General features: G+C 38.7%; 1 protein-coding gene across 8 annotated transcripts in view; it reads right to left on the reverse strand.

Moving 5' to 3' along the window:
* The window catches only part of SLC4A7 (solute carrier family 4 member 7), an 89570-nt gene that overhangs the window by 58575 nt on the left and 16128 nt on the right, over positions 1 to 14867 (reverse strand). The window contains exon 1 of one of the 8 annotated variants that reach the window (XM_013172035.3): positions 6461 to 6832. The exons of the other annotated variants lie outside the window; for them this stretch is intronic. Coding sequence (XP_013027489.1) covers positions 6461 to 6496 — 36 coding nt within the window. The 5' untranslated portion in view covers positions 6497 to 6832. Of the gene's footprint in view, positions 1 to 6460; positions 6833 to 14867 lie in introns of those variants that run through there. 8 annotated transcript variants of the gene reach the window in all.

Consider the following 14867-nt stretch of genomic DNA (forward strand, 5'->3'; position numbering starts at 1 on the left):
AAGCTCAAATTTGGGGCACCATCTGTTGGGGCACCAAATCCATACAGCAAAGCGTTTAACTGCATTGGTAAGTCCATAATGCTACCAAGGAGGAGTGGAGCATAGCTACTTTCCAATTTCAGTGACCCAGAATTAGAAAGTTACATGCCTGTAGTACACACCACTTTACAGAATCAGATATGCATGCAAAGGCAGCACATTACTAGAAAACTCAGAAGCTAGAGATAAAAATAAAGATAACGTAGCTGACTAATACTACTTAAGTGTCTTACATTTTGAGAGTGGGAAAAACACACTAATATTTGGGAAATTGCTGTCAAAAAAAACCTCTTCTAATTAATCAATAATTAGCTTCATGGTTGCAGTCATATAGCCAGCCGAAATATCCTAACTTCTATTTTTCTTCCTCCTTAAAAGCCCTTTTAGGATACCTGGAAACTTGCCAGATACAGAGTTTTCTAGCAATAAAGGACGACAAAGACTTTCTCCTGATCATTGCACTGACTACTGCATGCTGAAAGAAAGTTACACACACACCATGGAAAATTCATGTGCAATACGAGATTCTGTTTGGCCCTAGTAATGTTTTGAAACCGTACTTGCTGAATCCCTTATACCATGCTATTAATATTTATCATCCTTTGCTTTTAGTAAGAGGTACTTTGCCAACTTCGTACGTACAGAAGCAGCCTTCAAAACCACACCATGTGAAAGTAACGTCTTTTGAGATTAGATTACAGAAAGGCATGCATGCCCTTGCAAACCATTCTATCACTATCTCAAAGTACTCAACATATGCAAAGACTCTTCCAAGAATAAACCATTAGCAACCACAAATATCATACATGAGAAAGAGTATCATTTATAGCCTTTGTTTAGAAAAGCACAAAGCATCATTTTAATGCAACCGTTTGTGATGCCAATAGCAAATGCTGTCATAAGATACTTTTGCCTTAGGTCAAGTAAAAACAAATTTTAAAAAAAAATCTAGTAAGTTAAAGTAAGTTATAAAACTGATTCCGAGCTACTACTGCCTTTTCCTTGCTAAAAATAAAGTCTGTAGGGCATAGGTTTCCAGTAATTATAGAAGATCTACCATGTCAGTTTAAGGCATAAGTGAGAGAAAACTTTCAGCTGTTGAATCAAAACTTGTGCCCATTTCAGTTATCTTTTCATTTATAAACTTTTTACAAAGTAAGAAAGTTCAAACAAAGAAGGTGGAACTGTTTACAGTTAGTCAACTTCCCCTTCTCAGACACATAAAGAGCAAGCATTATAGCATATCTTAGCAAGCATTCCTCTGCAGTTTACCATTGATTTCTCGTGAAACTTCACGTACAGTAATGCCACAGATGCCCCAAAACAGCTGACGTAGATGAGTCAAAGCAAAATTTAAGATTCATTTCTAACATGTAACTTCTATTTTTTTCCTCAGTAAGGAAACCAAACAACTGAGAGGAAAAGAAGAAACAGCACAAGCAGCAACTATATCAGCCTTCCAAACTTTCCCCAGCATAAAAATCAAACCCCTTTCAAACTGCTGTAGACCAGACAAGACTCTTTTTGGCAGCAGAATCCAGCTAGGATTCTTCCTCTGGATTTTCAGATGACTTTTTTCAGTCCAGGAAAATAGAATGAATCCCTTTTTATTGCAGACAAACAAGTATCCAAAAATTGCCCACACCTTACTCATCTACCTTCCCAAACATCCGCCTTCATTCAGTACAGTACGCTTTTTGAATCTTAAATGTCAACACTACATGTTTCATAAGAGTACTATTTTTAAAAAAAACATCAATCCTAAATTACATGAAACGAAGGAAAACAGTCAAGTTTGCAAGGATTAAGTTGTCAATCTCAACTGCAGCATGCGTCAGTTATCATCTAGTAGACTGGCACAAATATGACGCACCGAATATGAAATGTAAAGGAAACTTTCCACTGCCATCTGTACAAACTCTTCTCGCCATGCAGCTCGCCTAACCTTACGCAGTCACATACGCATGACAGACCAGAGGGGCTCACTGACAAACAGCATTACCAAATAACTCCTTACAAGAGAGCTGTAGATGTACATAACCATGATTAACAGAAAATGAGAGTTCTTGCACAGGGTATTTTGCTCTTCATCCTTTCATCACCAAAACACAGGAGTAGTTAAGCTGGATCACACCACCCATCCAAACCAGCATGCTGTCTCCAAGAGGATACAACAGAAGATGCCTACACGAAGTCCCCAATAAACTTAAAAATCAGTGCAAACAATTTAAAATGGTCATAGACCTAGGAAGTATAGTCCATCAAAAAGATTTTTCTTTGTTGTATCATCAGCCCTCACTTTGTTGAACTTGTATTCAGATGTAAACAGATGACACCTATCATAGCTCCAGTAACAAAACAAAAAAATAAAAAAAGTAAAAGGAAATAAAATACCAATACTGCTCTGCTTTAAAAATAAACCTTAAGGTAGAAAAAGAAACTAAAACCTTTATTTTGACCACGTCTCGCATAAAAATAACTGAAGAGAAACTACAAAACCTGAATTTGTACTTGTTTTACAGATGTGTGCACAAGTGCGCATGTATGTTCATATATATATAGAAGACTTGTAATATATAGATGTATAGACACATACATTTGTTTTGTCACATTACTACTGAAATTGTGCAGAATAATTAATAACCAGTAGGGTAATTCATGACATGTTTTCACAACAGCTGCTCCTATACAGTTTGTTTCAGAAACATGCATTTCTCTTTTCTAAGCACACTTAACTGTCCATGTAGTCAGGAGGTAAAATACATCTCCAATTTACAGAATATATGTATAGCCTCTCATCTACCCATTCAGTCTCCCATAACTGCAAGCTAATAAGCAGTAATACTTCAGAATGAAGGGGGGAAAAAAATCAGACAAGGCCAATGTACATCCTAACCTTATATGACAAGATCTACCAGTAGTGGCAACCCTGGAAGTGAATATAGAAAAGAAGCCTAAGAATTAGTATTTTTGTTAATGCCATCTATGACTCCTCTCTAAAGATCTCGAGGCCCATCATTCTACCTGTGGCAGCTGCCAGCACTAGGTCTATGCTGCAGCTCTTCCACTGCCACCCTTACAGGGCACTGGCTATCCTTAGGTAAAGGGCTTTTGACCTGGTTCACCTGGAGGAACAACTAACAGGCAGCACTTGGGAAGTTCTAAATATATTGCTTTACCTCTCTGTCAGATTGATTCCCCTTTTAAATCAGAGGTAAGACGAGCCTATGGTGGGGAGGAGGGCAGGCTTCTCCAGTTGCTGGCACCTTGAAGGACAGACAGGATGTGAAAATCCAAGTTCTTTCTAAATAGTAGTAAGTGAAGGTATTATTCAGCCTATTAAACAGCTCTAGCAGAGTTACGGGAATGGCCTATAAATGCATTTTAACTAAGTCATTTGGGCACGGTATCATGTCCACGAGGATACTGTTTCTTCGGAAGTTGCCGAAGCAGTGCAGTGCCACCCGCTCTAAATTAAGCGGATCAACCTGACAGCCACGTGAAAATGCACCGAATAGAACGAGGGCCTGTCCCATTTGTTGGCATACAATTTTTAGCCGGCCCTGCCCTTTAAATACACACAGGTAAGAATAAAACAAGTAATAATGTGCAAACAGAACATTTGCCAGTTTCAGAAGAGGAAGCACACTGTACTAATAGGTTCCCCTTGGTCCTACGTGCCATGTATTCATTTGCACAGAAACAGCTGTTTTCCAAATATATTTTTCCCCATTATCAAAGCAGTAGCTATTACCCAAGCACTAAAGGCAAGACTCAAGTACAGCTCAAGGGCTCTGAGTATCACTGCCCCCCCTCAATTCTTCCTGTGGTTATACGATTACTGCATTACACAACTGTCCTCACATGTACATGGGAACCCCTCCCAGTCTCAGCAATATTCTGAGCCACAAAGGGAAGTTTGGCACTTGGATTTCAGTAATACCACAGCCACAGCGAGAGAGGTTAAGAATATTTGAAGAAGTTTCTCTGTCCTACTAATCCTCTAATTAACTGCTCAGCTTATCCTGGTAAATACTGAACTCCCACCAATCCGCTTCTAGAAGACTTACAGAAAACAAGGAGCTATACAAAGCATCAGTTTACATATATATATATGCCCAATAGGTATCACTAAACTTCAAAAGACTCTACAGGAGTTGCATTTTACTTTTTTGAAACTGTATGTGGAGTAAAGAATGTATATATAAATGTATATAAAAAATTGTATATATACTACTTAAAAATAATCACCATTTATGGAAAATAAACAGTTCTAAACATGTTACTATTTTAATACATTTTCCTTCCTGCACAATTGACCATTTAATGATTATAAATAATTAGTTTATAAATAATTTCAGTGTTTCTAGCAGACATTAATCAGACCATTGCCATGCTGAGCACCACAACCTGCAAGACAAGCCATGGCCCTGACAAATCAGACAACAATAAACACAAGGCCATTTACAAAAGGAAATGAGAAGAAAATAACACAAATAGGAAATGTGAAATAACACAAAAGGAAATGAGAAGGAAAAGAAAACACAAAAAAAGACTGGTCACAATAGAGACTTGCCTTCAACTATACCACACTACAGCTGTTTGCCAAACAGGGTTAGAATGAACACAAGAAAAAAGAATGGCTCAATTAATATTATATCAGAAAATGACTAAAATACAAGAGAAAATTAAATTAAAATGAGAAGCCCATTTGAGTTCAATCTGTGTGTTTTGCAAGCTGGAAAACTTACCACTGTGAATAATGTCACCAATCCAACACAAGATATCAAGTTGCATATTTAACAGTCTCGTAGTCATTTTGCAAAGTTGCATTTTATCACTGCCTCACAGCAAAACATTTCATTCAAAAAAAAAACATGGCTCCTTTCAGTTCAAATCTTTCTAAAATTATAGTAAAAAAAATAATCCGTTGCCCAACAGCCAAGCAAAGGAAGGCTCTCTAAGTTTTAAGGCACAACACTGAATGAGTATAAACATGGATCAGTTTTGAATGAAGCAGTGCAATCTTATTACTATAGTAACCCAAATAGTAAAATCTTTGTAACCAGTCACGTGAATGAAAGGGAATTGAGAGAGAATACACCATTTCTTCTTAAAGGGAAAAAGCACATACTTAACTGTCAAGACAAAGTTGTAAATTGATGACTACTTTAAATAAGTGTATTTAATCAGAAATGATGACAATATGCATAAATGCATAAGCCAGAATGATTGCACATCTTGTTCTTACAATGGTTTAATAAATGCAAAATATTAACACACCACCTAAGACCTCCTTAAACGCTGTATTTCACTGTGACACATCTAGCAACTACTTAAACTCACATTTTGTCTCCTTCCTTTCTTAGCTGAGTACACAGGAAACAAAGCTTTGCCTAGTCTTCTAAAAGTTAAGAGATTTCCTTCAGGTTTTATGTCAGCTTTAACTAGTACCTGTTTAAATAACAGTCCCTACCAACGTGTGTATGCCTGAGATAACTCTGTGCTGAGTTCAAAGCAGAACCATAAAGAAAAGCAAAAGTTACCATACTACAGAGCCCAGCAAACAAGACAATTAGATGCATCCTAATGTGTGCAAGTGAAACCCTTTTTTACTATGCTCAGAAGAGGAAAACGGAAGATTCAGTGGTCTCCTCATAAAATTTACATGAAATAATTCAGAGGCCTTTAAAGCTTTATAGCTTAGGAAAATTCCACCCCATGGATTTTAGTTTCCAGGGAACTGTAAAGTAGTAAACCCTGTTACACACTGCATTGCAGGTAAATGGCAGTGATAAAGATGATCCATACAGGAGCAGAGCAATAGCTCAGAGCACTAGCATTAAACTTTGCTGCAGAAATCTGAGGGGTTACAGCTTTATCACTGTAGAAGAAAACACGTCCATGACCATTTTACTTCAGGGACAAAAAATCACTTCCTGCCTTTTTTTTTTTGGGGGGGGGGGGGGGGGGGGGGGGTGGACAGACACGGACACAAACGACAGGGGGGCGTCAAAAGGAGCAATCAATACGCTATTTCAAGAACCATCCAGAGAAACTTCCCTGCTATGCTTGTACAGAATTATTCATAAAGCCACAGCTGGCAACTTTCAAATTCAGACGAGCTGCCTCTAAATAACACACACACATCCACTCTCCCAATCTGGTAGTACGCTCCTGTGATTGCACAAGCACTTTTTCTTTCTGGATTAAGCCAGTTACTACGCTTAAGCAACTCTAATGACACGGAAAATGTCTTCCATGATATACAACTCTGCTTCCAGTACTACTTCTCCCCCAGATCTTTCCTTAGCTAACGAGCCCAAGACAGCAGACACCACTCTGAGGCAGCTGCTAAAGCGCCGCTCGCACCAACGCACGCTCGCGCCGTTATGAAGCTCGGCAGCTGCCAGCTACGTACCGGCTGCATTTTCCTCCCCGGATGAGCTCCTTCCATGCTAAGGCGTGAACCGGCGACTGTCCTTGCGGGAGAGGCCGGGAGGAGCCGAGGAAGCTGCTCCCCGGCCCCGCAGCCAATGGCCACCTCGCCAGCCTCTCATCCCCCGGGCCGCCGACCGCGGCCGCCGCGGGTCGCAGGGCGGCGTGCCTTCCACTCCTGCCTGGAGAAGGCCAAAAAAGGAACACACGCGCGGCTCCAGACTTCGCTTTTTCTGCATCAACGGCAGCTAAGGACAGCTCCAAGGTTAGACGTTTGCGCTGCTCCAAGACTTCGTTAGCACCGTGAAATGAAAGCGCTCGGACCTCGCTTCCCAGAACGGAGAAGCTCCCCAGTCAAAACATCTGCTAAGTGTGTTTATAGCCCCAATATCGACCTCTCTCTGAGTACTCATTCCAAAGCAATTTTTTTGACATAAGCCATATATCCTCATTCTGCAAAATAAACTATGGATTACTAAAAAAATCCTCTCACTTTTTTTTTCTTTTTAAGGGGTAAAACAGCCATGCTGCTAGCAGTGATTAATTTCCCATCTATTTTCCAGAACAGCACGGCCCTCTGGTTCAGGTATGATGAGTAGCGAAACTTTCTCTTTTCTTAAATCAACTTCAGAAAAATGCACCCTCCACTCCAGCAGACCAAATTTGGAGCTTTACTTCACTCTACTCCTCTTCATCACCGACATACCTCAAGATCTGTGTTCCATCATACAACACATAGGCAAATGGGCTCCCAAGGGCATTATCCATAACCCCACCTTCACTTCACACCACATTTCTTATTTCTCACCCCCCCCTCCTCATTCCTGCTTCTCATCTGACAAGAAGTCTAATAACGAAGCCGGACTAGTGCACCCCAACCAACCAAAGACCAACTTGGTCAGGACAAAACAAAGAGGGTACTGTTCATAAATTTGGGGTGCATGTCACCAGTGAAATAAATATTGTGCATCTGTGGAGGTATTTATTACCTGGTAAGTCCAGAAATCAGATGAGCACATTCAGTTCCCCTCACTGACTTTCTCCATCCAGAAAATTCTCTAGCTGCAGACTAATAAAAGTCTTCTCAGACAGCACTGATGAGTTTAAAAGCAGTTTGTTCCCATTTCTGTAAATAGATGTTCACTCTAACAGGTGTGTGTGAATCTTCTCCCTTCCAAGCTATCGATGAACCCCACTGCCACTATGTGTAAATGACTACAACTAAATGATTCATATAGGAAGGATCAGGTTACACAAAACTAGCAGATATCTAGTAGGTATCCTAGCTGCTAGTTCTCTCTTCTCAGCCGAGCATCCTCAGCCAGACCTATTCTGTTCCTGATGCACACCTGACTTACCCAGATCTTCAGCTCCAATGCTGAAATGGCTATGCTGAACTGTATTTGGGGTGACTCTCCCACATTTTAAAGCAGTCTTCCTTAGCAAAAACCCATATTACAAGTATTTTCATTTCTACAGAGAGTGCAAAGTAGGTTTATACATGGGCAGGTGGTTTGTATTCCTTCGGGACAGAATACGGTTGGGGCAGGGGAAGCACAATTTATTTTTTTTTTAATTTGTTAAGTTTTTTTGCTGTTACTTTAAGTTTTAGAAAGAACACCTGCTTGATTTAGAAAGATAAAAAAAATCACTGAAGCAGTTTATTGAAATGTTTTTCTAGTCTGTAGTCGAACAACTCCTAGTTGACAGTCACTCAGTCTTGGAACAAAACACCCAGCTTTATCCATTAAAAAAATAGAAAGAAAGAAAACAAAGAACATGTGTATGTAGAGCCATGCTCAAAGTCCAGCATTATAAACAAGTCTTTTTCAGACAGATTCGGGTTTTCAGTTTTTTAAAGACTCATACCAAAGTATCTTATGGATAAAAGTCCTCTATTACTTAAGTAAATACCAGGGGAAAGTTTTAGTTCAGCTGGAGAATAACACAGTAACTTACAACTGCACTGTCTCAACATGCTTAAATACTCTAAAACAAATTGTAGACAAATACACTCAGAATTATCAAGTCCTTGAACATGTTCAGTGGCAACTCTGTGAGAACTCAGAGCAAAACTATTTGTGCTGCAGCAATATTTCAACCATACACTTGATGTTCCAAAAGGACCCTTACCAAGTATGAGAGCTTTTAAAAATAAAAACAACTAAAATTTATAGAAACAAGTAGCTATCATCAAACACACGTTTTGTCCATCAGTCTTTTCCTTCCTAATTCTCACTTGAATACCCAGCAAGCTGCACTTTATTTCAGCTTATCTCCAGCTAGAAAAGCACTTTTTTTTTTTTGAAAAACAGGTCAAAAATATAATTGTGTATATTTGTTTAACATATATGTATGTATATACTTTTCTCCAGAAAGAAAACAGATTTTGTCTTAGCTTCTAGCTCTCTGCAGAAGATTAAATCTTTTCACAAGCAATGTACAGCCCATTATTTCCTCATAGGCAGTGCAGGCTTCCATTACAGATTCCTTCAAAATCAGCTAAGATGGACTAATTCCACAACCTCCATTAACCACATGGTAGAAAGCAGAACACTTTACAATGGATTAGAAGAGCAATTTTCACGTCATTTATTATGACTGGTTTCTGGATCAATCTATCAGAATATCCCTTATCGCATCTTACAGCAATACTACCATCAACACAGCAGAAAAGAAAACAAAGTACATATTAAAATACTTAACCGTGAGATAGTAAGACTATACCTCCCAAGGAGGCTTTATTTTGGATAGGGAAGAATTAAGAGAGGAGGCAGGAAGCTGGGGGATGTAAATGACACGAGCAAATTCTAAGACAAACTGTCTGATGTTAGTATATCGAATACCAAGTATCATCAAATACCATGGCTTTGTTCAGCTTCTTTATTAAATGGGAACCTACTAACACATTAAAAGGAACGGCTTCCTCTGAGTTTTCTGTAGCACAAATTAAATATAAACTACTCCTCTAAGCAGACATTATTCTCTTAGCAAGGGACCACAGTATCCTTGGTAAGCAGTGGCTCATCATTTAATGAAATAAAGTCCTCCATAAGAATAAGGGCTTGCCTGCCTACAAGTGTTTTTCAAAACACAAATTTCCACCTAACAGCTAGTTCCCAAGAGCTGCATCTGCTCAGCACGCTTCAGCTTGCTTCAGCTGGTATCGGCACGTACACACGGTCCTGAGTGTTTACAAAACCAGAAGTATTCAGTGCTGATATTCTCTGGTGTGCTGCCCCACTAGTGAACTCCGGGATTTCTCAGGCTGCCACAAACCACTGGGATTAGGAGAGCATGAGGCAGACTGCGGGCTGAACTCTTGTGACATTACACAACTGCACATCATTTTGAGAGATGCAAACTTGTTATCTACAGAGGATACTGCTGAAGGCTGTAATTTGAATAGTCATCAACAGTTGCACAGACTACTCTGGTAATCATCCTGCAGTCCTGATTTGCATACATAATAAAGTTGAAAAAATTTACATGTCAAATTTTAGAGTACCTTATTTCTGGACTCAAAACCACCCTCCTGTAGAGACAGATGGAAGAAATTCACCGTGTTCAAAACAGAACACTACCAACAATTTCACTTCCCCGTGTATGAACGTGTGGTCACCAAGAAAGCAGCACTGAGCTAAGCCAGGGCTTTGGGGAGTGAGGTTTTATTTTTGAGCTAAAGAAGGAGGATGCTTTCCAAATCCAAAGCTACTCACTTTACAGCTACAACACATCCCTCACCAGATGCTTTTACGTAGATTCATCTCCAGGCATTTTGGCTGCGTTTTTGACAAATATTCTATTTTTTTCTTTATCTTAGCCTTACATTGCAACCCAAGTCTACAAGAGCTATAAACTGTTTCAACACTACTAGGACAATCTAACCAAGGTCATATGTTTAGGTGTTCTAAAGTCACTTGTACAAACATCAAACATTCATCTCCTAGAGTCATAGATGACACTGAAGTGAACGGCAGATGAGTCCAGATATGAAGCCTCATAATATGGGACAGGTGACTTTATATGGTTTGTACGGAGATTCTTTGAAGTACATGCACACAAAAGTCTTACCCTGACAGTAGATCCTCAGGCAGGAAAACAAAACGAAAAAAAAGGGTCAAATTATCCAGTTAGAACACTCTCCAAATACAATCATATCAAACTACACCCACATAGGACAGTTTCTAACACAACTACTCTTTCACTAAATGCTGTAAAATTTGAGGAGTGATTATTCTCCATGCCTTTCTTCCCCACATGGAAGTAGATCATGAATCTCACCAATCCACGTGAATTCGAGGCCTAACTCTTCACCTTCAGCTCTCCTTGTTTCTTGAATTCTCCTTTATTCATACAATTGCATCCCAAACAAATATCTTTGTAATAATTTACTGACAACACTTTTGCAGTGATGAAAAATCATTACCTACAAATCAAAGCTCAGCAAACTGTAACGGGAAGGTAAGGCCATGTATTCAACGTGCACAGCAAGGACCGATAAAGCGGGCGGTAGCAGCACTGCACGTGCTCAGCCCACAACATTTCTCCTTAAAAATGAGGAGGACAGAAAGGAAGTGAAACTCCAGCCCTGCTCACGACCACTGCAACGTGAACAAGGGCAGAACTGTACCATTTTTAGCATCCCAAGTGGTATATCGTACACCATCCACATGTTGTCAGCTGCAGATTATTTGAATATAAAATACTTTCCACATATCATATCTCCCAGGTATGCTGAGGACTTCAGGTCATCCAAAATCTCCATTCATCATGAATACCAGTCAGACTACTCCCACTGTTACACACCGAGTGTCATCCGGTTAGCAATGTATTAACAAGCCTCCACCATCCCAAATCCCCAGCGACCAAAACAGAAGTCCTAGCAATCCAGGTGTATTTTATTAACAAGGCAGAGAGTAAGAGAAAGCTGCAATTCCCTTTCCTGCAATAGGGCTGGCAGTCATCTGAACCAACAATGCTCCAGGTCAGGGAACAGATCCAGCAGAAAATCAGCCCTAACAGCGTTTCACTGCTCCAGCTGTGAAGCAACCAGCTACTGAGTGTACATCATTCAAAGCTATATAGTTGAGAGTGTGTTTTTCTTTTTAAGAATAAAACAGAACGCATCTAGTTTCCTGATGTCTGATGTGCTATGAAATGTAATGTTTTTGCTGTGCCTGACTAGGAAGCTCTGGGAGAAGAAGCCAGTTCAAAAGTAAGGTGCAGATTCTAACACAACAGATATGTGTATGCCACTGTAAATGGTGTACATTTTATAGGAGAGCTCAACTGGCAATACGTAAGGGAAAAAAGTTTAGATCTCTCTGGCAGAGATCTAAGATATAGCTAAGAAAGAAAACCTACCTCTTTTAAATCTACTGCATCCTTTATGTCAAGAACAATTACAACATTTAATACTTTATTGCAATTTTCTTTTTGTATAACCATGTAAAAGGACCTACAAAATAGTACTTCCAAGGCAGACACACTCATACTCTTCCAAAGAAAAAAAAAAACTAATGCTGTAGGACTGTTATGGAAAACTCATGACTTGAGGGGCTATTTAATAAAAATGGTTTAACGCATCAACATGTGGCAGGCAAATTATTTGTTATCTGATTTGTTTAACAAACACTTAGAACTCTCTAATTCAGAGAACATTATCATTTAAACCGAGTTTGCATGGGAGTTCTAACCAGTCAACAACTACTAAAAAAGGTGCTTTCTGAAAAAGTTACCCAAAAAATTACAGAGGCCTTTTCAACCATTTTGGAATAAGCAAAGAAGCTTTCTATCTTGTTAATACAGCAGTAAGGCCACAGCTTAATCAGTATGCCACCACCCAGTGGCACAAATACAAACTTCAAGGAAAGGCTGATTTCAAGCTAGAGGATGGAACAGAATTTACTCAGGCTTTTGGCTTTTATGCTGACTTCCAGAAGACAGACGATGACCTAGTCTTGTATAGGGTCTTTCCATAAAAGTTTTATCACCATGATTTTCTTATACAGCAAACTTGAACTTACAGAGAGTAAGCTTGCACCAGACCCGTGCTTTCTGAGATGCAAACATGGCAATTCTGATCAAGCCTTGGGAACTCTGAAGCTGGCTTCAATATATCAAGTCATGCCCTTAGGTAAAAACTCTCCTTCTGCATTCTCTGCCAGAACTGGAAAGGAGATTAAACAGTTTTAAAACGTCCTTATGAACATAAATGACCCCATTAAAAATCAGAAAACTCAAACAGACAGTAAACCAAACATTAAAACAAATACATAAAATACATCACCCAGACTGGAAACCTAAAAGAAAAGGCTTTCCAGAAACATGAATCAAACATGCTATATCTTCAAGCACTTTACCCAGACATTTGTAATTCGGGATATTATACCTAATAGGGAAGTTTTAAATGTTGGAGAAAAAAATGCAAGGGTTTAATCTAGACAATGGCAACTACATGTCTCAGCCAAATGAAGTTTCTGCAAACTTCAGATGAGGGAGAGTAGAGGAACCAAAAACTGCATGGCATTTCTAATAATGTTGACATCAAGTCTCCAGAATAAGTATTTCTTTCTGATAACATCAAATATGTAGGGAAGCCACCCATCTACACAGCAGACAAGATTTGCTTTTATTGTGACATGTAAAAAAGATCAATTACAGTTTAAAGCCTTGTGGATATGTTACTACATCACACAAGTTTCTGCAATCAGTTATCTCAATCACATATGCACAAATATAACTCTAAATTTTTAACCCATTTTTTGGGGGGGAGGGATGGATTAGGGAGAACAGGGACACCTTCATTACAGTGTTTACTGAATGAGATATGAAATGAAACAAAACATGAGATACATGAATTTGAATATACCTGTCCTCTAGGCAACTCCCCGTGTTTTTAATGATAATTTTTTCATTTGCCTAGATTATAATCATATTATAAAAATAACCACCACCACTCCCTTGTTATTTTTATTTCATATATATGGCCTTATGTTGTTTTAGTCAGGGCACACTTAAATTAACCTATCCATCAAATTCTTTACTGTTATTCACGTACTTCTTCACAGAACTGACCGCAGAAAAACTCAACTGTCAGTAAATCAGGCTGGGGAAGTATCGCAGAACAGCATATTGTAAAAATTTCTGATGTACAGAGTAAACAATCAAACAAGCTTATACTGCATGCTAGCCTTAATCAAATGAGATTGTGTCTTAATGACGATAGGGCACCCATCTTCAGTAGAAAATGGTGCCTTTTTATTCAAATTGAAATCGCCTTTGAATAAAATTATATATTTGGGGCAAGAAGACATCATAGCTTTTGGTGATCTTAATATTAATTTCAGAGCTATTGACTGGGATGTAATTGATTTAAATAAAAACAACACTTCATTATCTGATTTTAACAACCTTTCACAGATTTCCTCAAACCAGGTTTCTGAAGTATCTATCCTGGGAATTTCAATCAGTTTTCATTGTTAAGCATCAAAAATTAATGCTAGCAGAAGTATTTTTAAAAAAGAATATGAAGCAAAATTATTCACGCATAAAGAAACAAATAAAGAGATTTTAAAATATTTACAGCCATGTCAACTCTCTACAAAAGTCGTTCTTATCTGAGGTCTCTGTGCATTGACATGGGCTCAAAGAAAGGGTAAGGCACCTCCTTCTCTCTAGGACAGAGCAACATTGCCAAAAAGAAGCTCTCCTGCCAAGGGAAGACTGAAGTGCAGCTCAGTCTAGAATTACAACATTCATACCGGGACACTAGGGGGAACTTGAAAGCACTCCACTTGAAAAATCACTTGTATATGCTGATGCTGCCATCAGCCCCAAATTTTCAGTCATGCTTAAGTTGCTTTTACTGGAAGTTTATGAAACTACAGAAAAAAAAAAATCATCAAGACTTTTAAAGAAAACAAAAAACAAAAGCTGAATGAAGATGACATTTTCAGACCACTGAGACTGCAACTTCCACACGGGTAATATACAGTCAGACACTGTAATTGGGGGAAAAACACGGGATTCCAATAACTTCAAAAAGGAAACTACTATGTAGTATTACAGAGCAATCATCACACTCCCTATTCTTCCAGCCTTTTCTATTGAAGGAAATCATCAAACTGCATGCTCAAATGTAGGCTTATTAAAGAAGCATGTTTAACAAAAACCAATTGAAAAAACTGCAAAGCATATTTACACTTACTGATTAGGGAATGAAACAATGAAAGCAGCCTAAAGAAAACTACACTCTATGTATTTGAAGCTTGTTTCCATTTTTGACTGACCCCATAAGGTAACTGGATTTTTGATAACATGTAATGTTATTAGCAACTTGTAGACATTCATACACACATATGCTTTCCTAATCAGCATCATCGGTA

This window comes from Anser cygnoides, chromosome 2, assembly GCF_040182565.1.
Source record: "Anser cygnoides isolate HZ-2024a breed goose chromosome 2, Taihu_goose_T2T_genome, whole genome shotgun sequence".
Classification (NCBI taxonomy): Eukaryota; Metazoa; Chordata; class Aves; order Anseriformes; family Anatidae; genus Anser; species Anser cygnoides.